Source organism: Plutella xylostella, chromosome 4, assembly GCF_932276165.1.
Source record: "Plutella xylostella chromosome 4, ilPluXylo3.1, whole genome shotgun sequence".
Lineage (NCBI taxonomy): Eukaryota > Metazoa > Arthropoda > Insecta > Lepidoptera > Plutellidae > Plutella > Plutella xylostella.
The window spans coordinates 3,002,313-3,029,806 of NC_063984.1; the positions used below are offsets into that span (position 1 = coordinate 3,002,313).

Here is a 27,494-nt window from a genome sequence, read left to right on the forward strand (position 1 = left end):
ATATTTTATATTAATATAGAAAATAAAATAGAATTAAATATTTAATGTTTTTTCAGGGGCAATTTAAGCAGCAGACCAACAGAAAAAGAAATCCAGAAAAACCAGATGTTATGATGCTCAGGTGATGGTCCATCCACCTCGTGCAGCCTGCAGCTAAGCAGTCTGGAGCCGAGTCACAGCCACGGAACACCGAGCCTTGCTGTGCGTGAATACTTATGAAGTAGGTATAACTTCATATGGCCCTTTTCGTTGTTCTTCAAGTAGGATCATTCTGTACCGATACTTAAAAGTGGTAATTGATTTCAGGTCACGAAGGGGTGGTCTCAGCGTGTTCCATATGAAGCTGGCTGCATAACGGAACGAGTGGCGAAACAGAGCGGTTTTGTGCTTCGGTGTGACCATCAGATAAGTGGACGCCCTAGTATTAATTGAGTGATAGTCGCGTGACCATGCAAGTTTGTTGAATAGGTACTGGGGTGATTTGTACTTTATAACTCCAAACAGAAGCGCAGCAAGGTGCAGCCGCTGTCTGGCGGCTACCTTCAGTAGCCCGCAAGAGTTGAGATAAGGGGTAACATGGGAGCGGGGGGGGATGTCCATACAAAATCTAATACAGGCGTTTTGTACCCTTTGCAGTAGTTTATCAGTTTTTCTTAAAAGGCATGGGCCATATACAGTGTCGGCATAATTTAATTTGGAAAGAACAAGCGACTCACATAACTGTATTCGCAGATTAACATCAATGTAACGTCTAATTTTATAAAGTGTCTTAAGTCTGAAGAAGCAGTTTTTGACCATTTCAGTTACGTGTTTTTCAAACCGTAAATAATTGTCGAATGTTAGGCCTAGGTTACGAGCTTCGGTTACCTGTTCAATATCTACTCCTGCTATTTTTATATTAGGGTTATTGTTATTAGTAGTTTGAACTTGTTTCCTTGTGCCGATTACAATATATTTTGATTTGTCAGGGTTTAGCTTTAAAAAATTTTTGTTCGACCAAGTTGAAATACGATCCAAGTCATCGTTTATAAGATCACAAGTATTGTTAACGTCAGATGGGGGTCCTGATAGATATAATTGTAGGTCATCAGCATAGATGTGGTATTTGCAATTTACAATCTCGTTGGTGATATCGCTAGCGTAAAGGATAAATAACAGTGGTCCTAAAGTGGATCCTTGCGGGACTCCTCTGGATACTGGATACTCAGCAGAAGCAACTGTATTGCCATCGCATTTCCTCAGTTTAACTATTTGAGAGCGTTGATCTAGGTAGCTGTAAAACCATTTGACTGTATTAGCGTCGAAACCGTAGTATGTCAACTTTGCGATTAGTAGCGGAACATTGATAGTGTCAAAAGCGCGGGAAAAATCCAACAAAGTGAGAATGGTGGACATACCCTTGTCCGCGGAGGCCAGTATATTATCTACAACGTCAATTAGGGCAGTAGAGGTGCTGCGGCCACGACGAAAACCGGACTGTACATCAGGCAGAATTCCATTTACCTCCAGGTAGTGTGACATTTGGTTATATACTGCTTTTTCCAGGATCTTTGACATACATGATAGCAAGCTAATCGGACGTAGGTCTTTGTATTGACTCGGAGTAGGTACTTTAGGTATAGGACTGACCAGGGCAATTTTCCACGGATCCGGAAATGTAGAAGTTTGAATAGAGTAGTTGATTATAAAAGTGATAATATCTAAGGTTCGCGGTAGCGTCAGCATAATCATAGCCAATGATATGCCGTCACATCCGAGTGCATTAGATTTAAGTTTGTTGATAATTTTTCCAACCATTAGTTCGTTGATAGGGGTAATATTGAATTTGTATGTGCCATGTCTGTGAGATTCATAATAAATTATATCTGATAAATTGATGTTATTATTACCTGGAATGTCAAGGAAGTGTTTATTAATTATGTCTGGATCACTAAAGCTATCAGGTAGGCAGTCATTTTTGTGTTTACGAAGAACAGTATTTTTAAGATTCTGCCATAATTTTGCCGAGTTTTTGATATTGTTATTTATGTTGGACTGAAAATATGCTCGCTTTTCATTGTGTAAAGCTGCATTTACTAAATGTTTCAGGTCCTTATAATAATTGTTATCTGAAGCGGAGTTAGTGATACGGAACCGTTTATGGGCTGCGTCTCTCAAACTCATCATGTACTTCACGTTATCAGTGATCCACGGGTAGTCGGCGGCCTTCACACGGACAGTGCGCTCGGGAGCATGTAGATCAAATAATTTTATCATGTAATCAGTAAATGTAGCTACCATTTTATTGACATCAGTAAAACTTTTTATATGTTCCCAATTAATTGAATTTAGGTCGAAGTTAAATTGTTCCAAAATAATATTTTTTAATGGCCGGTATGTAATCCATTGGGGCAACGGTTTTGGTTTTTTAACATTCAGTTCTACTGTTATGAATGCATGATGTCCTAAAGTAGGTATGTAATCGACATTTAAACTCTTAATATCCAAGTCTGAGCAAACGACATCTATCAAAGTTTCGCTACTGCTAGTGAAATGCGTAGGGTCGGTTACGTACTGTTTTAAATCAACCGTTTGTACAAAATCATCAAAATGACGCCTTTTGTAGTCAGTACTATTAGGTAGAAGATTAATATTAAAGTCACCAAGCACAATCAGCTGATCGTAATTTGTGAAGGATGTTATACTGTCTGTTAATGCATCAAAGAATATACTACAATCTTGCCACGGCGGTCTGTATGCTGTTCCGATAAGCAGTTTTATTGTGTTAACGGTACAACTTAACCACATTTGTTCGACACCGGCCGCGGCGGGATGTGTGCGAAATCTTACCTTAAGACCCGTTTTCACATACATACCTACGCCTCCACCTCGCATGCGCTTACCTGGGGGTCTCGGCGTGTGGCGTAGTTTGTAGCCGGGTATGACGGGCGCGCGGTTTATTTCCCCTTCCCTGAGCCAAGTTTCGTTGATAGCCATAATGTCGACATCATAGCGCAGTACAGTGGCTATGAGTTCATCATGGCCTGTGCCCAATGATCCCGCGTTAAAGAGCCCAACTAATAATGACTTGTTTTTACCGGTCATTCTGTACATAATATAGAAATGTAGATAGTGTGTATAAGATAATATAATATAATGTATATATATATGATATGTTTGTAATATGTATGAAGTGTGCGTGGGGACTTTTATAATAATAATAAGGTGTAACTTTGCGTTCGAGCGTGGGAGTGGTAATAATTAGTGTTGTATCTAGCGAAATAAACATTATAATGCCAGGATAAAATAGTACTGTATTAGAGAACTGGGGCACAGTTTGACGTCTGGGCAGCAACTCAATCAGAGCAGTGACTGGGGTACAAGTGGTACAACAATAACAAACAAGATTCACATACAGTACAAAACAAAATAGGCACGTAGTACAAATAACACATAACAGAGACACAAACAGGCAAAATAGTATCATTAGGGGACAGCTAATATGGTCAACGAGCGGTTTATGACGCGACTCCAAATACACGACTAATGTCATCAGCTGACCGTATCCAGTGTCGAGGTGTGTCCTGTCCCTGGCGGGCGTATATGCGACCCTTCTTGGTCCAGAGAAACCTCCAGGACAGACGTCGCCCTACTTCCCGCGTTTGGTAGTATAGTTGGCGGTTGTATTTGGTGAGCCTCTCGTTGACGTAGAAGGGGCGCGGCGCAGAGGACTGGCTGAGGTCGGCCGAGGTGGCTCCGCGGCGCACGCGGGCTGCGGCCGTGAGCTCGTCCTTGACGGCGCGCCGCGTGAAGCGCACCACCAGCGGTCGCGGCCGGCCCGCCGCCCCCGCACCCGCGTCCCCCCCCTCGCCCGGCGCCCGGCGCCTCGCTCCCACACGCTCCGCGCTGACTATGTCGCTCTCTCGGAGCGTGACACCCAGCTTGGTAGCCACCGCCATGATCATATGGGTGGCATTCTCCCCGTTCTCCTCCGGGAGGTTGCTGACCTCCACGTCATTGCCCAGCAGCTCCTGGTCCTTTTCGTTGAGCTCTAATCGTAGCTCAGCGATGACAGCCTCCAGTCGGGAGCCCGAACCTTCCATCACCCGCTTCTCCAGTACATCCACCCTAGAGTCCAGGGTGCTGAGCCGTTCGTCTGTAGCGGCGAATGAGCTTTTGAGGTCCTTGACCTCGGCCCGGAACAGGCGGAGCTCCTCCCGCACGGCGCTCAGCTCCTCGCGGAACAGGCGGATCTCCAGCCCGAGCTCCACTTTAAATTCTTCCGTGGTGTCATTTGCAGTGGAGTTGTGGCGGCCATCGGACACAACCGGTTCAGGCAGCTCCAGGGAATCCATCCCTTCAGCAACGGGTGCATCGACGATGGGCGCGGGCGGCGGGTTCCCGGATACACATCCCGGGCACACCCAGTTGGGGGTGCCTTCCTCGCCTCCCTTGAGGCAGAATGGGTGGTACACGGTACCGCATTTAGTGCATTTCGCACACTTAGCGATATCCGCCCGAGCTATATATTTCTTACAGCCACCGCACTTGGTCATTATCGTGAGAGTAATTAGTTTACCACCGAGATAGCAAGTACACTATGATTGCAATAGATGTCACTAGCGTCCGTTGTGCTATCGGGATCCCTAGATGGCGCTGTTAATGATTTTTCAATTTTAAATTTTGCAATTATGAGGTAAACACACTTTTAGGAACTAAGAGGTACCCACAATTAATGTCCACAATATATCCTTTAGGCACTTTTAGTAACACTAATATTGACGTTAATACGGCACTGATAATTGGGATAACATTTAATGCACATATATGTAACCCGATATAACTTTTAATAAACTTTTTGTGACTTAGAACTTTGTCGTTTTATTTTTAAAAACAGAAGTACACAACAGTAAGCAACACTCGTCGACGTTCGTGACGTCACTCCTAGCTCTAGCGGGTCTAGACGCGGCAGTAAATAAATAACGTCAATAATTAGTGCCACTAATTGAGACGTTACACTGAGTGCCAATACGATGAAAACACGATAGTGGCCTATCAATCGGCGTCCCCAGACGGACTTTCGCGGGAATTAATTTATTCCTCTCTCGGTTTTATTAAATGTGAGAGTCAAAAAGCGTGAAACAATTTAGTTTTTGCGTAGTCGGTGGGCCGCGGCGTGCAGTGGGCGCTGCGCAGCCGGCGCCGGCCGCCAGTCCGCACACGACCACCGACCGCGCACTATGCACATCCTCGAGATAGGAGGCGAGCAAGTAAATATTTTCATGTGTTCAACTGAAAAGTGAAAGGAAAAGTGGAAAGTTTGGATGTTGTTCTGAAAGTGTTGTGGTGTTTGGTGCATGGGTAAAGGTGGATGATGTGCTTGATATCTAAGGGTTGTCGTGATTGAAGAAATTCAGCAAGATTTCAGGACATTTAGTAAATTAGAGATAGATTTTTAAAATTACTTTTAATACATAGGCATCTACTGTACTGTACTTGAGGTAAACCTGTATACGTTACTTTACCGTCTTTTATTGAAGTTTATATGCCTTGCACTTTAACGTGCAAACAAAAACCGAATGTATGAACTCTTATTCATTGAGGATGAAGGGTCTAGTCCATCAGAAAAAAAAATACTTTATTCACAATAAGATACCGTCATCGAACGTAAGTAGATAAATTACAAAACAGATCAATCTATAGATAGCCGCAATGTTGATTAGCCAAACCTAAAACCCTATTGTCCAGGGCGCACCCTGACTTGGTGACCTAGAACCCATTCAGTAGTAGATAGTAGGACATCATTAATACTGGCTGGCTGATTGATGGCCTGAACTATGACCACACCCGTTTGACGCACCCTCTCTTGACCGATTCACGTTTGTACTCCTACTAAATTCTAAATACACATAGGTGACCACCTGAAATAGCCAGCAGTGGTTAGATGATGAAGGCACATGACATGAGGGTTGTGGCGCTTCTTGGGAAAGACCTAAGTCCAGCAGTAGCCTTTGAGTGGGTTTTTTTTAAATAAAGCCATGTTTTTTTAAGTAACTTGAAGATTTAAGGTAGGTAGTTCCTTCCAGGGCCCACCTGATCTTTCCACTCTGTATAAAAGTCGGACATCGCGTGTTTTATTATCTTCTTAATTTTAGTAGGTGGCATTATTTTTATAAATACTGTTAGACAATGGTATATAGTATCAGATTAGATCTTTATCAATGATACAGAGAGAATGTGAGTTCCGCAATTAAAGTACCTAGGTAGGTACTTTTCTTGTGAAGGTTTATAGACGTGGGAAACTGTTGTCTCTAATTAACTTATTAAGGCTATTTGGGGGTTTATCAAGTCTAGACTACTTAAATGCAAATAAACAAATGTAACATCACAGGATAGCAATATAGGTATGTAATAATTGCAATGGATTCTCGCTCTAATATGTAGTAGGCCGAAAGGGGGTGACTGAGGCTGTCATTATGAACGACTTGTAGAACTTTCAAGGGTTCGATCCAAATTCAGTACAACAAAACACTACGAATGTTATGGCACTTTTGGCACACAGTCACAAGTACATACATGACCATTGACCATTGAAGGAGCGGTGGTAGCTCAGTCGGGTAAGCGCCCGCTTCTCACGCCAGAGATGCGGGTTCGAATCCCGGCGCTGACATGTACCAATGAGTTATTTTCTCAATTTAAGTACAATGTATACCATCGCTCTTACGGTGAAGGAAAATATCGTGAGGAAACCTGCATATCTAGATTTAGCACATCTAGATATGTGAACCCACCAACCCGCAGTGGACCAGCGTGGTGGGAAATGCTCCAAGCTTAGGAAGGCAGTTTAGACCTTGGGGATATGCACAAAGGTTCCATTCGAGAGAGCCAGGGTCAGGTACTGACACCCCCACAGAGAATAGAATAGAATAGACCATTGACCATCCTACTAATCTGTTGTAACCTGCCTGGTCCTCAGGATGAAGAGGGCGCGCGCGCAGTGGACGCGGCGTTCCGCACCGTGCCGCGCGACCACACCGCCTTCCTCGTGTGGAAGATCACCGTGAGTACTACCTTGCCTACCCGATGTCTGAACTTGCCTACCCACCGACACTAGAGGGTAAACTGTTGTGGACTTCACTAGAATTTTCTCTAACTGCCATTTGTTTTGGCCGTTAATTTACAATGCAGAATGTATATGTTTGTTACAAAAGCTGTGGTAGTTATCTACTACTCATTAATTACTTATTACAAATAACAAAATTAACATGTACTTACTTAAACTTTTAAAGTTAACTTAGATAATTATTTTTCATTAGCATAGCTACTCTGAATATTGTTCGATAAGTACTTATATGTATATTATGAATATGAAAGTACGTGGACGACGACGTGTGTGTTTATGATAATGAAGATCACAAAAATACCTGCATTATGTACATACATACATAATCCGTCATGTAGGGGCCTATTACGAACCTATCTAATATTGGTATCTTAGTTTTTGTTAACTTTCACAAACAGCGGACAATAACTCAAAGGCCTTTGTAAGTAAGTGTAGCAACCTACACGAGAGCAAATTATAATTTTTACTAGTCACCTTTGCCATTCAGATTGTAATGTTAAAAAGAAAGACATAATTTAGACTAACATTAGAGTTTGGTCACGCACATATTGCACGAGAAGCTTGTATAACTTTACCATTGGAACTAATTCGAATCTCTTTGCTCTTTGCGTTCAAAGTGGAAGCTACAGTGCATTTTATTTCTGTTGGAAGGGGAGCTTTATAGGGAGTCTATTGAAAGTTTTCCGGAAAACTGCCAGATCGCAGGAAAAACGTTGGACACTTTTTAACACTGGCTTCATCAACTAAACAAAACTTATGTTAGGTACTATTAGCGTACACTTCGAGGACTGAAAAATGCTGAAAAGATTCGGGTTTGGGTTGTATCCTCTACCGTCTACGCGCCTTCCTATCTACTGTATAGGTACTGTATACAATACATAAGCCTCTGTCAAAATAATGGTTGCGCCAGATATTCGTGAGAATACCACTATAAGCAAACAAAAAGACCGGCAGACTTTATATCTCACATTTTATATCTGTGGGAAATTATTGCAAAGGTTATCGGTCAGCCTCTCATGAAATGTCTGCAGCCTCCCACGAAATTTAACAAGCATCACAATTTTTAAATAGCCAGTTTTGACATACCTAGGTATAGGACTTGTCTATCCGAGTAAAACTATGGACCAACGACCTCAGGTAGCTGGGGCCTAGTGGTTTGATGAGGAACGCTGAGGACAGAGTGTTGGCGCTTCTCAAGAGAGACTTATGTCCAGCTCTAGCAGCCTACGGGCTGATGATAGTGATAATTTTATATAGATATGTCTTCGAAAATTACAGGATACTTAGGTATGTGCTGTAGAAACTTAGATGAGCCTCCGTTCCCAATGAAAAAAAATAAGAATAAACACTAACTAGGGGAGGGGATTGCTAGTGTGTGTGTGGCGGTTCATTTTACTTCACATTTTGTATCGTCGTTATTTATATGAGTATTTCATATATATAAAAACAGCGTGTCCGACTGTTCGTATCATCTATTCTATGCCATGCAGCGAAATTGATTTTCCCGCAAGAGAAAGTTGATAAGATAGATTGGACCATACCTACTCGTATATACTCGTAGGTAAGCAACAATATCTTAAACTGGAGCTCTGCCATACCGATATCCAGCAACGCTCCAGTTTTACTTAAATAATAAATTTAAAGTAGGGCAAAACACCCAGTAACTGACCACCTTAAGGGAGTTGTTCCACTAATTTATCTGTAGCGGGCTCAATTCTTATCGCTTATTAAATCCGATTTTTGTTTTAGAAACTAGAATAACAGAGCTACATTCCTGAGTAAATAGCAAACATGTAGAAGTTACTCATTTTTTTATATATTTTTGCAAACAAAAAGTAGTGATTTTCCCAGTAACTGACCACTAAAATCTAGTAACTGACCACACTCGATGCCAGTAACTGACCACCAATTTAAAATGGTTTAAAAATGGAATTATGATTAAATCTTATTATTTTTTATTTATTTGATTACTTCATGTAATAGTACCGATCCTCTGGTCTCTTTTAATGTGTGACACATCACTTTTGCTCAAGGTTTCTTAACTGAAAAGTGCATTAAATTAATTAATCAGATTAATGCATATTTTAAATGATATCTTATCCTAATAATCAACCATTTATTTATTAAAAACACAAGTTAATGCATTTTTGTTAAACACTAAAAACAAAGGATTAAACACACATGCACATAGTGAACACAAATTTTAAATTTACAGCTTTCAGGGAGATTAAGTGGCCCCAATGTAGTACCTTCAGATAAGTCACAGAAAGGGCGATTTTGTTTGTCCGGAACAAGCCAGGATCAGTGGGACAGGCCCATGAAGCATTCATGGTCAGAAACGAGCATTTTCTTAAATTTATATAAAGTAGCGAATCCAAGCGCTAAAGCCGGTCTTTTCCATATTCGGTATCAACTGATGAGGAGGAGGAATCGTGGCGGATTGTATTGTCGGCCTGGGAAAACATAAATTCCCCGCCGGAAAAGTAGGCCCTTTCCCCGCCGGTCCTTTCAAGGATGTAGGACCAGAGACAGATGGTTTTCATTATTGCTGAAACCCCACCCAGAGACTTTCAGTGCGGCTAAAAGAGTCATTGAGGCTAGCCATTGTAATTATGACCGAATCAAATATTGGGGGTTGCTTTTTCAGGATACAAAGATGGATGCCTCGACGAACGGGATTTCAATAACTTTGTTGAGGATTCAACTGGAATATTTAGGATGCTGTTGAAACGTGCTTTCGTAGGTAAGTATTTGGCCAAAGACAGGAGTAGTCATTTCTGCAAGGGGGACAGGGAATCTTTGCCTCGTTGAAGAGGCGTCACTGAAGCAGAACATCGCTGTACTTTCTGCATTTTCCGCTGCTGGACTAATGTGTCTGCCAATGATAGATAGCGTTGCCAGTGGATTCCGGATAGTTGTGGTATCGGTTCCAATGGCTGGGGTGTTGGTCGTGGTAACAACTTATAGAAGAATGCCCCATTTCTTGTGTGCCAATTTTACCGTTCTGTTTGAAATCCACTGGCCGTTCATAATGCCATTGAAGGGCGTGTTGGTGCACCGGCTGACGGTGCTAGCATTGTAGTGATGCTTTATTTTTCCTATTTTGCTGAAGTGGCTTTGCCTGTCTTTGGAAAAATGTGGAGGCGCGTTTCGTCGGTAACGTATATTCGGGTTGGGTCATTAATAGCGTCATTGAGGTCTTGTTTGCCAAGTGCTTTTGTGCTCGGGGAACCAATTTCATCTGGTTCACAAGCGCTGGCATTGGTTAGGTACGCCTTCAGCTGTTCTGAAGATAGCATTTGAGTATCTTTTCATAGAGTGAGATGGTGAAAGCCATCTGTCTCCTGGTCTTGCATTCTTGAAGGGACTGCTCCAAGGATTATTTTTAAGGAAAAATGGTGACATCTGTCTTTATCCTGGAGAATCCACATTATCCTAGGCTGATAGCGTTTTTATCTTCCTCATCAGCTAATACCGAATCTGGAACAAACTTGGACTTTGTGTTTGAATTCTCTATAAGTATTTTAAAAGGTGCTTGCATGTCACCCTGAATTATTTTGGAATGTCTTGATTATCCTAGTTTGTCTCAGACAGGTGGAATTGCCTTTTCTACACTTTTTTTGCTATCTTGGCGCTTCTTCATCTCGCTGAAAGCTGTAAAAATATATCATATATAATAATACCAGTAACTGACCACCAATTTACCCAATAACTGACCACCTATGTCAGTAAATGGAAGGAGTGAAGATAGAATGCTCATATTTTGACACAAGAAAATCGCACATATGAGCTATAATATTACGTTCTTATTTTGCCTAAATTCAGCTTCAACCAAAAATCCCAATAACCGACATAGGTGGTCAGTTATTGGAAAATCGCTGTTTTGTCGTCCAGTAACTGTCCACCCCATTAAAAACAATCAAACGGGAAATAACAAGCTGGATCTTATCAAAAACGTAATCTTTATAATTAAATCTATATGGTATAATTTTTTCTTTCAATGATTTCAATTTTTTTCATGGTAAATTTTACGATCAAAAAATTCACTTACCTTAACAAATACGTTAGTCACAACTGCAATTTACTCGGTTCGCGCGCCAACTGAACTTTTTCGATCGCTCACTATCCATCTGTTGGCGGCTTGCAAAATCTTTTGTATCAGTAATGCTCTCAATGAACCACAAAATAGACTGGATGTTCACTAGATGGCCCTGCTTGGCTATATTTCTTATTTATTGGAGTTGAAGAGGAAGGTGGTCAGTTACTGGCACATGGTCAGTTACTGGGTGTTTTGCCCTACCTACTCATTTACTTGTATATTTTTTAATTGAACAGTATACACGTTGGGTTGGGATACATCCTCGACTTTCTTTTTTATTGAATGAAATGTTACAGATTTTATAATTATGGTCATTCATCAAAGTCAACTTGAGAAAGCATTAGAGTTTGTGATCTACAAATAGGTATCTTGATACTACGTAGTTGTGCATCGTGGGCGGGACAACTTCTCACCGAGGTGACGATGATTTATTGATCACAACCGGAGATCGAATCTTCGTTACCCAGTAGTGTTCGGATGAGGAAGGCTGAGGACAGAGTTTGGAACTCCATCGGATAGCGCTTTGCTAAACAGTGCAAGTGTGTTGGCCTCTGGCTGATGATGATGATGATGATTACCAACTATTACTTACGTCCTCATTCCTCAAGTCCCAGCGTTGTCTTGTTCTATTATCTTGCAAAAGCTGAACTGTGTGGTTCGTCGTCCACAAATAAACAAAGTGAAGTAGAATGTTCCGTGGTTATTGTCAGCAATCTAGATAATGCAGTAACGGAAGTGCGGCAGTCACGAGCAGTCCTAGAGAGTACCGCGGTAATACATTTATTTTTTAAAGGGAGTAATTTTATCCGTGGGCAAGCTGGTCACATTTGACAAACGAATACCTAAACTTAAATGCTTCAATGATCATAAGTTGAAAGTAGGTAGGTACCACTTAATTTGTTAAAAGAGATCCTTATTTAAGTAGTTAGGTGTCTACAAGTTGCAATAAATCTATAAATTTAACGTTCTTAACAACGTCAGTACAGTATCAGTATAGAGGCGTTCAACGTGAAAAATAATAATTTATGTACTTTGTATCTAGTGTTAATTAACTTTCATTGATCGAAGCCGTTCTTACTTATTTCTTTAGCAATATTCTGAGATATGATCACGTCTGCCCGTAGATTGGCGATACAATAATTGTTCATTACTGTTATTACCAACTGGGATCGAGAATAGAAAATGGTACATCGCTGCTTTCCAGCGATTTAAAATGAATTACCTACTTCGAAATGTATTAGTAACTTCAATATCACGGTTCAATGTATACTGGATTGGTTGGCAATACTTACCCAATCTATCTAACAGCGTGACCGAAATCTCAGCTTTTGTGATAAGTAAACTTGATAGCCAGGTTATTCTTACAACTCTCACAAGATATAAAAAATGTGTTCTTTTTCTGCAACCAAATTTTACGTAAGTAAATGATTCAGAAAAAAAACTTATGAATTTACGTAACTGGAATAGTTTAACTACCATTACTTTGATGCACCTACACACATATAATGCTATTTCTATACTCAATCAGTTAAGATAATTAAAAAAATATAACAAAAAGATAAAAAAAACATTATTATCGACTTGGCAAAGTTTTCTTTCTGCAGAGAGATTGCGTGTTTTATGGCAGTCCAGCGTATGATTTGCAGATGTACCGAGACCTTAGAACAACCAAGTACCTAGATAATAAGTATACCAACGAGGCGAGACGAGGCGGCGCGGCGGTGGTGCTACACCCGTCAGATCCGCCAGGTTACTCCACTCACCATTTTTTTGGAGTGCAATTGTTAAATAGACGTTGATGCACCAGTCCTACATAGCATCGGGCAGCGAAAATTGCTTTTAGGCAGTTTAATTATGTTTCGGTACGTTTATCCAAACTTATCATGCCTTACATTAACGTTATGCCTAGGAAGATCTGGGTTTCCTTTAGGTACAAATTGCATTAATTATTACTTATAACTTTATGCTCCTTTATATGGATATATATTCCTACAATTTTTCAATATCACGTCGAATGCGTCCAAAACCCGTGAATCTCATTAGGCCCGCTCCGCATGTAGCACGCTTCATGCACGCGCTGCACTCGCGGCGGCGGCGGCGGCGGCGGCGGCGGCATTTTGATCAATGAGATAACCAGCGCTCGAAAACAATTTGCCTTGTTTTTACGTGATAACTATAATTACGATGCTTTCCTTTGCCTCATTGCTGAATTGCCTTTTCCGATGTTGAGTTTAAATCCTGTAAGTACCCCTACTACTACCCCTTACCCAGAGACAGTCATAAACCTCTAGAATACTTACCAGAAACCTGGATCTAGGCACAAAATAACCCGTCACTTGCAAACGCTGAAAAAATCTAAACATCGCAAAAAATCGTCAATGAAGCCAATCGATAACTAAATTGATTCGAGGTTGTTGTCATCAAAAATACTTTACGCAGCACGCAAGCATTGTTTTTACATTTCGTAATCATATAACACGCTTACTACGTCGCTATACCTACCTACTATATCGGACAGAAATGATACATATTAGTGGCATTTTTCCTAAAATTGTAGGTAATATTGGAGATAATCTATTGAAAGCGCGGTGCGGCTGCATAGTTAAGTGCTCACATGTCGTGAGTCCGCCGCCGCCGCCGCCGCCGCCGCCTATGCATGCGCAAGTGCATGCCTGCGTAATTGCCGCGATGCTGTATGCATGAATGCACCACCACGTATCTCTGGGACTCGACCAGCCTCGGGCTGAAACGCCGCTTCAAAATACTTTCTTCGCTCTCACTTCGGCTGTTGGACCAATCCAAGGAAACTCGTGACATTTCACCATAACGAGCACAGATGAATCCACAAAGCTCTTGCAGAAATAGTATCTAGGAACTAAGCCTAATTTAATCAAGTAGACTACATAAGAGCTCATCCAATACACATATTACGAGGAAGAATGCTAGAATGCAGACAATAAAACTGAACATTTTCTACATACTTCATCTCCTCTGCCAGCTATTCTTTCGCTAGCCGGACCATGACGACTCTGATACAGTTGCTGATCATATGCATTGGACTTCATTGCTATTACACTATGTTTTAAGAACAATAACGGTTATTACTGCTAGCTATTACCATTCGACAGTGTAACTTTATGTATTTGCCGCCAAACATTGCTTTGTTGATTAAAAGCGAACTCTTACTTTCTTTTTTCCGCTGTTTAGCATTGTGAGTAGGTATGACCGGTAGTTTGTGTATAGTAAACGTGTAAATTACCTGTTAGCTTTGTTTTCCTATGCAATAGCCGGCGAGTGCATTGCACTTTGCATGACCTGATGAGATCACGACGGCTGTTCCTGTAATTACGCGTCAGAGGAAATGACACTGCGGTGGTAATCAGTGGTTAGTTTGTACAGTGCTTTATGCTGCTTCTGGTTACATACAGAGTAGGTACTTTCTTATAATGATTATAATTTATGTGATCATCTATTTATTGTAGGATGGCTGGATTATTAGATGCTGATACAACGTCACGGCTCTTATTGGTTAGGTGTGCTGCACACCTGAGGATAATAATTGGTTACAGCAAGTACAAAAATTAAATTTAAAACAAGAAATATCTTTTGATGCCTGTGAATCTGTTGTGGACGTTCTCAACTTAAAATTGAAGTTGGCCATCGACATGGATGAACTTTACTCTGATATTTTAATTGTTAATGAAATATTGCAAAAATTAAAAGATTGTCCTGATTTTCAAAATTTTAGTACTGGCCAAAAATGGCAACATATTTTAAAAAAATCTGAGAATAATTTAAAAAATATTTATAAATTAATAGCCTTCTTACTTTCTATTCCCGCCACTTCGGCGTTTACAGAAAGAATTTTTTCTATTATGAACATCAAGTGGCGGGAAGAAAGGAATCGAGCAAAGCTCGAACTAATAAAAAATGAGCTCTTTATTTTTATAAACTTAAACATAGAGTGCGAAAAAGCATTTAATAGGTTTATACTAGATAAAAAACTTTTAAAAGATGCAAAAAGTGCGAAAAAGTACAATTTTTACAAAAATAAAAATAACTGAGTAACAAATTAGTGTTTTATTCGATTTTCAAAAAATGTACTATATTTTTCTTTAGTGTCCTATATTTTTTTATAACTTATTTTGAAATATACTATAATTTGGTGAAAAAATGTTGGCAACCCTAGGTGTGCAGTGCTTTGTTGTGATATAATTACTTTAATCCTTCTTCAGTCCTTAATCGTCCACTCGTAGATAAAGACCTCTCAAGTAGTTACGTGCCACCAAACACAAGTGCCAATGATTGCGCTGAAATGTGATCCCTGTTTCTGCGCCATAAAGTCAAGCCACTTTCTTCAATACCTGCAACCGCGGCCCCGAGTTCCTCGTATCTACCCGGCAACATGTTTATACGAGGGCGCTAGGGTTCCCGGTTAAAGTTTTAACTCACTGTGAGCGCTTTCGAATAATCAAGTTAGCGGCGGCACCGACGGGTAGATAAAGGATACTAAACTAGGTACTTACCCAATTCTCTATGCTAGGACCTAAGTCCTTAAAATAATATTGTTTTCAGGAAGCGGGCACGGAGCTGCTCCCGCGCACGCACTACGGCACGTTCTACGACGCGGAGGCGTACCTCGCGTACTCCGCCTCGCTGCCGGGGCAGCCCGCCGGCCCCGACGTCATTGTGAGTGTTATAAGTACTGATAATGTTCCTCCAGCAACCAAAGCTTCTCTAAGACTGTCGGAAAGGAACTTAAGGAACCCTCTATGTTCCAATAAAATCCCATTACTATTTACATCTCTAAGTGCGATATGCAGGCGTTAATGTGTTTGTATGTCAGTATGTACTTCAGGAATTCGATTAGAGAGCGTAGTGCTTTGCCATTTCGAACCTTTACAACATTTTTTACGACTACACTTTACAGATAGCCATTTCCTAATCTTCATTGGAATCTTAAAAGCATCTTATTACGGATATTAAAGGAAAACTACACATTAAGACAATCTATACATATATAATCACTTACAACTTTACGGTTGTAAAATGCAATAAGTACCTACCTAATCTTAATTGATATTTTAATAGCGTCGAGAGATAAAAGAAAACGGCAACGAGTACGCAGAGCGGCACATCCACGCGTGGGGCGGCGAGCGCGGCGGGGCGCTGGGGGCGCTAGCGCTGCGGCGGGGCGCGCAGCTGGCGGCCCACCTTGGCGCCCCCGCCGTTGTGCACCGCGAGACCGCCACCAAGGAGTCGCCGCGACTGCTGTCGTACTTCCGCGATGGTATCAGGTGGGTTTAAGTTATGAAAACACAAATAAAGTTTTGGCAATGTGAGAATGAATTACATTGACATTATTTGGATGTGAACCTTCTGCTTTCCGCTAAATACTCGCTATTTCGCCCTTCGGGCTGCATACCAAACCGTTAGCTCGATGGCAAAGGTCAACATTTGCACTTTTAAATAGATTCTGTTTCACCACCACGGTGATAAACCCTAGTCTCTCGTGTTACCACAAAACAAGTTACCGACATGTCAATTATAATAATTCACCTGTATTCCCCCCATCCCACAGGATCCTCCGCAGCGGCTCCAACTCTCTCACCTCCTCGGTCCGGCTGTACCGCGTGCGCGGGCGCCGCCCAGTCCTCATACAACTGGAGCCGGTGAGCTGGGCGCAGCTGGCCGCTGACGGAGTGTTTGTACTGGATGCTCCCGCGCTGCTCGTGCTGTGGCTCGGACGGACCGCTAATCTGGTGGAGAAGATCTTTGGGGCTAAGGTAATAAAGACATTCTTATCTTTGTAAGTAACTTAATGATAGGCAGGAGATACTTGCTGGCTTACATGCTCTCTGAAAGCTCGCATTCGATGGAGATCAATAGGTTGTCAGTGCTTAGAATGTGGGAATCTGATGACTCTTGAATGGAGAGAGGTCACAAAAGCCTTCTAACGCCGCCCAGTCCTCACCCAGCTGGAGCCGGTGAGCTGGGCGCAGCTGGCGGCTGACGGAGTGTTTGTACTGGATGCTCCGGCGCTGCTCGTGCTGTGGCTAGGACGGACCGCTAATCTTGTGGAGAAGATCTTTGGGGCTAAGGTAATAGAGGCAATGTTTGAAACTCTTTGTAGTTTGTCGGCTAGTTGCTTGGAGTTTCTCCGTCCGTAAAAAGGGTTTCGACCATCCTATACACCATGGTTTCGACCATAATCTGTGCTGTTGAAAGACTTGACACTGCGACTATTGCGAGTAGGCTAGGCTAGGAAAGCCAGAGCACCAACTAGTTATGTAGATGGGTAGACGTTCTGGTAAATGTGACCAACACTGTTCTGCCTAATATTTTTTTGCTTCTTCCACCCACAGATCGCATACCGCATGGCGCGAGGGGCCGACAAAGGCATGACGGCGCGGCGCATCGCCATCGCTCACGACGGGTACGAGAACACGCTGCCGCCCGCCGACCGCGCGCTGCTGGACGCGCTGCTCGAGCTGCGCGCGCGCGCCGTCCGGCCCGCCACTCCTATAGGTAGGTACCTACACATGCGCACGACGGTACGAGAACACGCTGCCGCCCGCCGACCGCGCGCTGCTGGACGCGCTGCTCGAGCTGCGCGCGCGCGCCGTCCGGCCCGCCACTCCTATAGGTAGGTACCTACACATGCGCACGACGGTACGAGAACACGCTGCCGCCCGCCGACCGCGCGCTGCTGGACGCGCTGCTCGAGCTGCGCGCGCGCGCCGTCCGGCCCGCCACTCCTATAGGTATGTATGTGTGTATATCTAGCTTTATGTCTTTCAAAAAATAGTTGACATGTGATCCCGGGCGTAAAATACCTCGTGTGAAGAAGAATTCCTGTTATATGTGTAACAGGCAACGTAAGCTTTCCTCCACCCTACTGAAGCATAGATACGTGGTCAAGTGGAGTAGGTAGTAGTTACTGTTATGGTGCTCCTCCAAAAGACACAAGTCAATCTAAATGAGATGCCTTTTTGCTTTAAAATTTGACCTATAACCATCTTATATACCCTGCACTCATAAAGAACCTATGTCCCTCAGCGGAGCCTCCCCGGCCGGCGCGCCTCTACAAGGCGACGCAGTCCCCGCGCCCCTCTCACCTGACCGCCCCCTCGCAGCGCCCCGCCGCCCGGCTCGAGGAGGTCAAGCGGGCACCGCTGTATAGGAGCGACTTGGCTGACGATGTGAGTGTTGTTGTAGACCTTAGTGCAAGGGTTGAATGTTCAATTGAATTGAATGTTGTATTTACAAGTTCATTCGAAGGTACTTAACACTTAAAAGACTATAATATGTAATGTATTTGTCCATTCGAAGAGAAACCTAAGGTTTGAGTTATTTTAATTTACTTGTGTGCTCGCTTCATAAATTGAAATTATCTACTCGGACTAGGCAATACAGTTTTCAGAATCTCAGACAACATTGTCGTCTTTGCATCAGGCGTGTGTTTGTGAGTGACTGGCTGTACTCGAGAGGGGTCAGTTGTCTCCCAACAAACATTTTACCCTCAGTTACAGCTATTTTTATAACTTTAACCTGTATAACTGTGTTATAGTTATCTCAGTTGTAACATAAAGCGATAAAGATGAGTTAACAAATGAAATTAGTGTTAACAGCAGGTTTAAGTGTTAAAATGGTAATAGTCAAAGCAATTATAATTAAGATGTTATAGGTTTAAACTGTTTCTAGAACCTAAAGCTATACAAGAGTGCTCACTGACACCTGTTAACACTTATGGTTGTTAAGTGGTTTCCTTTAATACTCATATAAATCTTTAGGTGTCATATTGAATTTAGGCTGCAGGAATTGGTTATAAAAGAGATTTTGTCAAGAGTGCAGTAAGTCAAGATTCTTACAGTGTTGGAAAACTCAACAATGCAGTTTTTATCTTTAAGGTTAACTTAACTTACGCTTATTGCGTTAGGCAAGTAGACTGTAAAAGTAACGGTGTTAAGCAAGACTGTGCGGGTCGACTAAGACTGCATAATACCCTTGGCTAAGGATGTTCTATTTCAAAAAGTGTAATAGATGACTTAGGTGAGTCTATATGTCTCAAATGTAAGTTAGCCATTTGCGTTGGCGACCTAACCTATAAATTGCTGGGATAAACAATATTTTGCTTTAAAATACTTACTTATTTATGTGAATTTTGTCATTCCAGTCATGCCAATCGATTTATGAAACTAATGAACATACAGCAAGGATACAAAAAAAATACAAAATTGAGTCGTCTATTTTATATTTACTTACTTATGTTTCATTTGAAATCCTTAATAAATTCGGAGCGCATTAAAATTGAGGTGGGAAATATGGTATACATTACAGTAAAATTACAATGGCATGTTATTTTCAATTCACAAAACATGTTAAGTCAAGTAAATATATTATATTTACTGTTATTTAGTAATGATCAATACTGTCACTCTAATACTGTCGCGTATGATTGCTGTTGACACTATTATTTTCAAAGACATACAACTTGTATGGAAAAAGTATATTCAAAAAACGGTTACATACTCACTTAACCCTTTTTTACCAAACAAATAAGAGTCAGGGAGTCAAATAACCATTCTACAACTACAACTATACCGGTAAAAGTTCTAGCTGAGAGTGATTAAACGCTCTTCTATAGTAACTTTAGCACTTCAATGACACCGTACTACAGGCTTTCTATAACTTAAACACTTCAATGACACCGTTTTACAGACTTTCTAAAGCCTTTACTCTCAAAATCGTGGGCCTCTTTCGTGGTTATAAGTGAGTTAGAGCACTCTCCTACACTCTTATACAGCTATGTCTTAACACTTTAATTTTCGAATGGAACCATTATACAAGTTATATGAGAGTTTTTTTAACGCTACGGTGTTAGTTGGGCTTTGCTCGAGACTGTTCCAGTAGAATGCCACTTATTCTCACTAATATTGCAGAAAATGCATTATTTGTAATATTTGTAAAATAAAGAGTTAAATAATAATAATATTCTCCTCTACCCTATTCCAGGGAGTATACATAGTGGACGCGGGGTCCCGCGGCGTGTGGGCGTGGGTGGGCGCGGGCGCGGGGGCGGCGGCGGCGCGCGGGGCGCTGGCGGCGGCGCGCGGGCTGGCGCGGGCGCGGAGGCACCAGGGACCCGTCAGCGTCACGCCGGCTGGCAGGTAAACTACCCATTCATGGGTTTATATAGCTATAGCAGAATCGATTATACAGTGTACCTATTACCTAAAAAATAAGTTAAGGGTGGAGCATGCAGATTGCAGACGTTTTGTAAAAGTTATGTGCACTATTGCCTGTACCTCCTCTAGATAGTTAATTAGAATGGATAGGGATACAATAACAACGACACTATATTCTGTTCTTCCTGGGGGTTTTCCTAATAGTTACCTGCCTACCTGCGTCATAATATACCTACGAAAGGAAAACGCTGGAACCTTTCTGCTTATCCCCTTAACTTTAAACCCCTCATACTCGGTAGCCCGAGTTTTACTCATCCTGCTGAAACTTTAATCTCAAAAACCAAACCTACATTCCAGAGAGCCGCTAGAATTCGCAGCGCTATTCATGGGCTGGCGCTGGAGCGACCAGCGGCGCGAGGGCCGGCTGCGCGCCGCGCGCTGCGCCACCACGCGCCTCGACGCCGTCAGCCTCGCCACCAACTCCTGGCTCGCGGCCGAGGTCAGTGCACACTATATCCTGAAAGTCCCAGTATCTACAGGAGTAGCAAAAGTGGAAGCCGATAGGGGGTCAATCTGAACTTTCGCCCAATATGAGATTTGGAAATTCGCGAATAAAATATTTGCTCCTCCATAGAAACTTTGACAGTACCCTAATGTTTAGACCCAGCATGCCTCGTCAAAAGCGGCAATTATCATTTGGTTCGTTGACTGTTCGGCTTTGGGATGAGGACCCCAAAGATCGAGTGACCTGTGGCGCGAGGGCCGGCTGCGCGCCGCGCGCACGCGCCTCGACGCCGTCAGCCTCGCCACCAACTCCTGGCTCGCGGCCGAGGTCAGTACACACTGTATACTAAACTTCCTAATGATGATGTCCTCCACGACGTATCCGTCGACGGCGACACCGAGCTAGTTCCGGGCGTGTGCTCGGCAGTGGCTGGCGAACCCGAACTTTGTTTTGAATACTCTTCGGCAGGTGTAGCAGAAGAGCTGGCCACTTGAGTTGTATGTGTAGTCGTAGGTGGGCTTTGGGCGAGCTTTCCGATGCTGGCGTTTGGTGTCAAGGTCTTGGAGCCGGGCGTGTTCAAAATTGGCCGTGCCTTTCATGACTGCATTTCGCCATTCGCGTCTGTTCTGGGCCAGTTCCTCCCACGTCTCACAAGATATGTCGCACGATACCAGGTGACGCTTCAGTACGTCCTTGTACCGTAAGTGCTGGCCTCCGACTCTCCGTTTCCCATTCGACAGCTCAGAGTAAAAGACAGACTTTGGCAATCTGGAGTCGTCCATCCGCACCAGGTGGCCACACCATCTTAGCTGTCCTTTCATAAGTAGGCACTCCATGCCGGTCATGTTGGCGCGACGAAGAATCTCCGAGTTAGGCACACGATCCTCCCAGGTGACTCGCAGAACTGATCGTAGGCACCTCATGTGGAACACATCCAGTCGTCTAATATCACCTCTATAAAGGCACCAGGTCTCCGAGGAATAGAGAAGCAGTGGTAATATTATTGCTTTGTAGACTTCCTAATACTTATAGACCCAATATTCGGCGCAAAAGCGGCGTGTAACATACGAGAAAATAGACAATTCGGTTTTGGAATGATAACACCAGAAACTAATGATGACTGTATCGCTAGGAAATAAAAAACACGAGTAAAAGTACAAAAATATATTTATTTATTCGTCAATAGTTATTTTTTGTATAAAAATCTTAATTTAACTCTTCAAGATTAGAGAGGCATTTTCTTATACGTCGGTACGGTGTCATGCATCGCCTCTTCATACGTCGGCGGTGCTTCAGTAGAAGGCCCGGCCGACGTTGAAGGCATGCTTACCGTCAGCTCATTGACTTCTACCAACTCCGCTCCAGAAATCACTACCGGGATTTCTACTGACGCATTGATGTAGGGCATTGGAAGCTTCAGGGTTACTTTTACAAAGTACTCTTTAGCTACGACCCTGCAGTTCTGTATCGTGAACAGTTCCGCCGTAGAAGGCACGCTCAGTGTGAAGTTCGACACACTGCGATCAGGTATAGTCGGTGATCTCGTTTTACTTGCCTTAATGTATTTGTAAATTCTTTTAGTTTTACCACAGCTTGCTGTGTAGGTGCGTTTTTCATAAATGCCGGCCTGCACTCGTGGTATGGTCACTCGGGAGTCGTTGTTGACCACCAGCCTCAGCTCGGCGCGGTCGCCGGCTCGCAAATAAGACTTCTGTATCTCGGCCTGTACATTTATCCTGTTTTTCTTTGAAGAAAACATTGTGACTAATGTCTTGTCTATTCCGTAAACGATGGGTTCCTGAGGCACTACTGGGTTGGCTTGGCTTTTAATATTAATGGCGGTGTGGAATTTTTTGTTGGTCTCAAATATGCCTGGCCTCTTGAATTTCACTTTCAATTTGTAGCTTATTTCTCCGGTGTGGTCCTTGTACGTGGGTGGTATGTTGTGCGGCGTGATGAACTGGAAGGGTGCCTCGTAGGCGCCGGTGGGGAGGGCTACTGTATTATCTTGGGCTTTATCCTTTGGCAAGATACTGAGGTTGATTCTGAATATTTCTTCTGTGCCGGAGTAGTGGCGCGTCCGCCGGTGCTTGCCGGTGCCGGTGTTCTCGCTCCAGCTGCAGTGTCCTTTCCCGACATATGACAGCACGATGTCTTCAAACTTTGTCTCCTCGTCCACGGCATATTTAACTATGCCAGTAACTGGCTCACCCGGTGTGTAGAAATCTCGTGGGGTTCGATTCACCAGTATATTACACATAACACCCATTTTAACACACTGATTTAGTTTTATAGATCCTACAACAAGCGCTAACAAACAGTGATAACAAATATCACAATATCCTTGTTGTACTATGTTTTATAGGTAGGATATGCAATCAGCATACGTACTCTTATCTTATCAATCACTCGTCGTCAGACAAAAAGATATGGTTGGTTTAAAAAATCGATCTTGATATGTTGTGTTTTATTGTCACTTTTTGACGATATTCCCTGACATGACTTCTTCATACGACGGCGGAGCGTCAGTAAACGGGTCAGACGCGGGTGCGGGCGGCGCTGACGGCAGGACCACCCCGCTGGCTCCCGACCATTCCCCACCTATCTCTGAGGGAACCCATGTTGACGTGTTGGGCAGGTTTCGCCTCTCATTGACTCGTGGCCATTCTGTGTTTGCGATATCTAGGGGAACTTCCATCGACGCATTTATGTAGGGCAACGGCAACTTGAGGGTCACTTTCACGAAGTACTGCTTGGAGATGACGCTGGAGCTGTGTATAGTGAACATGTCGGCGGCTGTGGGCACGGTGAGGGTGAACCTCCCCCCGCTCTGCGCGGCCACGCCATCTGTCTGCGCCTTACACTCGCTAATATATTTAATGTAACTTTCGCTGTTGCCGCAGTTAGCTGTGTATATGCGCTTCTCTATCAGTTCAGCTTGTATGCACGGAACTGTCACTTTCGAATAATTTTTTACAACCAATTTCAGCTCAGCATTTTGACCAGCTAACAAACACGATCTCTGTATCTCTGCTTCCACGTTTATTCTATTTTTCTTGGATAAAAGCAAAGTTTTCTCCATTGCGTAATTTATCGGTTCTTGTTCTTCGGGCGGTAGAAAACTGGCTTTACTTTTAACCGTAATTTCGACGTATATTTCTCTATTGAACTCAAACATGCCTGGTCTCTTGAACTTCACTCTGACTTCGTATGTAATCTTTCCTATGTTGTCCTTATGCGAGGGTGGCACTCCCTCTCGAATGCGGAACTCGAATGGGTGTTCGTAGGCTCCAACGGGCAGCGTCACCGTGCTTCCTTCACCGTGGTTCTGCTTCCCTCCGGGCAGGATGCTCCGGTTGTACTTGAATATGACCTCGGAGCCGTGGTACGTGGTGGTCGTCTGGCTGCTGCCAGTGCCGCTGGTCTCGCTCCAGCTACAAGTTCCCTTGCCGTGGAAGGTCAGCTCGATGTCCTGCAAAGTGGTCTCCTCGTCCAGAGCGTACTTCACTATCCCGAGCACTCGGTCGCCGGGTCTGTAGAACCCGTCCGGGTTTGGATTCAAAAATACTTGGCACATAATTCCCATTTTTACTAGCGGATGTATTAACGGTAGATATCTATTCAACTGATTATTTCTGGCAACAAACACTCGCTCGCCAATACTGTTTTTCAGCAGACCATATCATAATAATATAAGGAAAGATAATGTACTGCGTAGGTAGTTAGTTACAATCTGGTGGGTAGATCAGATTGTAGGGAGTACCCACAGTAGGTTATCAAGATGACGTCAACGATTGAGTGAATCATACAGGTAAACAAACAAAACAAAAATGAAATATTTTTAGAAGTTGCACAATAGTTACTATCTTAATCAATATGCTATTTATAAATACATACACATGTAATAGCTTAGAAGGTGACTCAGTCTAATTAAGTACCTACATGACAAAATTTAATGTAAGTATAGTTTCCTACTTAAACCTCAGATAACATGCCTCGGTAACTATTTAATTTTCTAACTAACTACTGACTCTAATGCCTTATTTTGCTTGTATTTAGGTATGCCAAATACATTTTTATGTTTAATATAATTAAGTTATTATGTATTATGATATCTATGAAAGGTAGTCTCATAATGCAATACGTTACTACCATTAGGTAGATGTTAACGTTAGGGACTTAGGGACCTTACGTTAGCATAATAATCTACTAAAATTCGCCAACGTTTTACCAACATCCCTGCTCTTTCCAGACCCAACTGCCGGACGACGGGTCGGGCGCGCTGCGCGTGTGGCGCGTGCGTCACGTGACGTCACCTGACGACACCACTATGACGTCGCCTGCAGACCATTCCGTGACGTCATCACAGGACCGTTCTGTGACGTCATCGCTGGAGGAGCGGCCGGCGGGTGCGCTAGTGGATGTGCCGCAGCCGCAAGCAGCGGTGTTCTTTGATAGAGACTGCTACATCGTGCTGTACACGTACCACGCGCCCACTGGGGACCAGTCCATACTCTACTACTGGATGGTATGTAGTTGTTTATTCCTCAGCCGAAGACCACAACCATAGCAAAACATCTAACGAATAATCAAATCGAACATAAAAATTGTGTTAATGTCCTATAGAGGCTTATATGCAGACTAATGTTTCACATTGTTTTGTGTGTTTCAGGGTGGCTCTTCGCCAAATGACTTGAGGAATTTGGGTGCAAAAGAAGCCAAAGACCTCTACGTTAAGTTGGGGCGTCTTCCTGTCCAGGTGAATACCTACTCTACCATCATTCACAATTTGAATAACTTGCTGTCTGATTATAAAAATGTCAAAACATGCTAAAATTATAAATGGACAACATTTCATTTTCTTTACCCTTTATTTTTATTAGTTATTCGGAAAGTTTATAGAAAATTAGGGGACCCGTATTTTTTTATTTTGTATATACATAAATTTTTGCATGTTATTTTTAACTTTAAAGTTAATTATTTTAAAACCGGAAGTGACGTTACATATTAGGCTCAATTTTTATTTTTGTCTATTGCCTAAGTCTCGCAAAAAAACATAAATGACACTGACAAGTGACATTTAAACTTTGTTTACATGCCAACCAACAAATGGGTCATTTTCAAATCTTGATATTTCTGATGATGGAAAGTAGGTACTTATCATGTTAAAAAAATAAGCAGAAGCATTTTTTCAGCTGTGTAGGCGGTGGCATGCTCTGGGACATATTATATAGAGGTCATCTCTTAATAATAAATATAAAAAATTGTCAGAAAGTGTCAGAACAGAATTAATGAAAATGACCCAAATAAACAACAACGTCACGATAAAACGTCAACGTCAATCAAAAATGAAAGTGACAGTTACTTTGTTTTTAAATCTATAGTCTTTGATCATCAAAATGCATCGCACCTGATGCATGACGTCATCAGCACTTTTTTACTATTTTATGATTTTCTCGAAAATGATACATCCAAAAAATACAAAAACATTTTTTTTGTGGCCTTTAGAGCTAAATCTCGAAATGGTTTTCGATTTATAGCAGCTTTAGTTTTTTTAAATGTTGTCCATTGCTTTGTATACCCCTTTCAGGCTTGGGTGTACCAAGGCAAGGAACCGGCGCACTTCCTGCAGATCTTCAAGGGGCGCATGATTACCTACGTCGGCAGCGCCACTGATTATGATCGTAAGTTAAAGTTCTGAATACTAAGATGTATGGTAATAATAATAATAATGTCCTCCTAGCCGAATTTCGACTACGGCGGCCAATCTCAATTGAGATCAGCCATCTACGCAGGAGTAGATTATAGTGCCCAAGTGTGTGCGCAGTACACAGGAGCACTCTCTGTTCCATCACTCTCATAGCCCAATGGGACGGATTGACCGACACGACTGGAGAGAGCTAGGCGCAGGACCGACTGCTTTACATGCCCATCCGACAGCATGGATCGTTTCACTGTTTCGGACAACAGGTCATCAGCCTTCTATGTCCTAACCAAACTTAGAACCACAATTTAGAAACACAAATTGATGGTCCCATCCCAACCGGGAATCGAACCCGGGACCTCAGGGTCATGAAGCGAAGCTTCTACCACTAGACCACAGAGGCAGTACTGTAAGATGTATGGTACTAAGGTATGAAATAATATAGAAAATGATAATTAACAAAATTATCAGAAGTTAATTCAAATATGTATCTTAAATTCACTTGTGTCTTGTATGGTAGAACTCTGGAAAGTAACAAAGGCATTTTTGACCCAGCAATCCAACCAAACTTAAACACAGTCATGTTGATCAGCTCGTTATAAATGTCATCCTTGTATATTCCAGCATCAGAGCGCCGCGTGATCCCGCCATCGCGCGCGCTCATCCGCGTCTCTGGCCAATACAGCCGCGAGGCGCGCGGGGCCGAGGTGCGGGGTTCGGCTCCCGGCCGCGGCTCGTGCTACATCCTGCGCGACGGCGCGCGCGCCTGGGTGTGGTGCGCCGCCACCGCCACCGGCGACGAGCGCGAGGTCGCCAAGAACATGGCCGCGGCGCCGCACACGCTTGTTATGCAAGGTACGGACAGTGACCACCAGGCGCGGATCCAGACCTCAAAA

At 42.8% G+C, this 27,494-nt stretch overlaps 2 protein-coding genes across 3 annotated transcripts in view; one reads left to right on the plus strand and one right to left on the minus strand.

Moving 5' to 3' along the window:
• The window catches only part of LOC105391576 (villin-like protein quail), a 35,901-nt gene that overhangs the window by 1,644 nt on the left and 6,763 nt on the right, over positions 1–27,494 (plus strand). The window contains exons 1-13 of one of the 2 annotated variants that reach the window (XM_048630974.1): positions 4,956–5,249; positions 6,956–7,039; positions 15,777–15,890; positions 16,293–16,498; positions 16,783–16,987; positions 17,567–17,729; positions 18,261–18,403; positions 20,217–20,371; positions 20,747–20,888; positions 25,147–25,422; positions 25,567–25,653; positions 26,485–26,578; positions 27,223–27,453. In XM_048630974.1, coding sequence (XP_048486931.1) covers positions 5,220–5,249; positions 6,956–7,039; positions 15,777–15,890; positions 16,293–16,498; positions 16,783–16,987; positions 17,567–17,729; positions 18,261–18,403; positions 20,217–20,371; positions 20,747–20,888; positions 25,147–25,422; positions 25,567–25,653; positions 26,485–26,578; positions 27,223–27,453 — 1,930 coding nt within the window. In that variant the 5' untranslated portion in view covers positions 4,956–5,219. Of the gene's footprint in view, positions 1–4,955; positions 5,250–6,955; positions 7,040–15,776; positions 15,891–16,292; positions 16,499–16,782; positions 16,988–17,566; positions 17,730–18,260; positions 18,404–20,216; positions 20,372–20,746; positions 20,889–25,146; positions 25,423–25,566; positions 25,654–26,484; positions 26,579–27,222; positions 27,454–27,494 lie in introns of those variants that run through there. The other variant, XM_048630979.1, reaches the window with a different exon arrangement.
• LOC125490740 (arrestin domain-containing protein 17-like) lies at positions 22,044–23,251 on the minus strand. The gene has a single exon (XM_048630980.1). It carries the CDS (start codon positions 23,161–23,163, stop codon positions 22,120–22,122), a length of 1,044 nt encoding a protein of 347 aa, XP_048486937.1. The 5' UTR covers positions 23,164–23,251; the 3' UTR covers positions 22,044–22,119.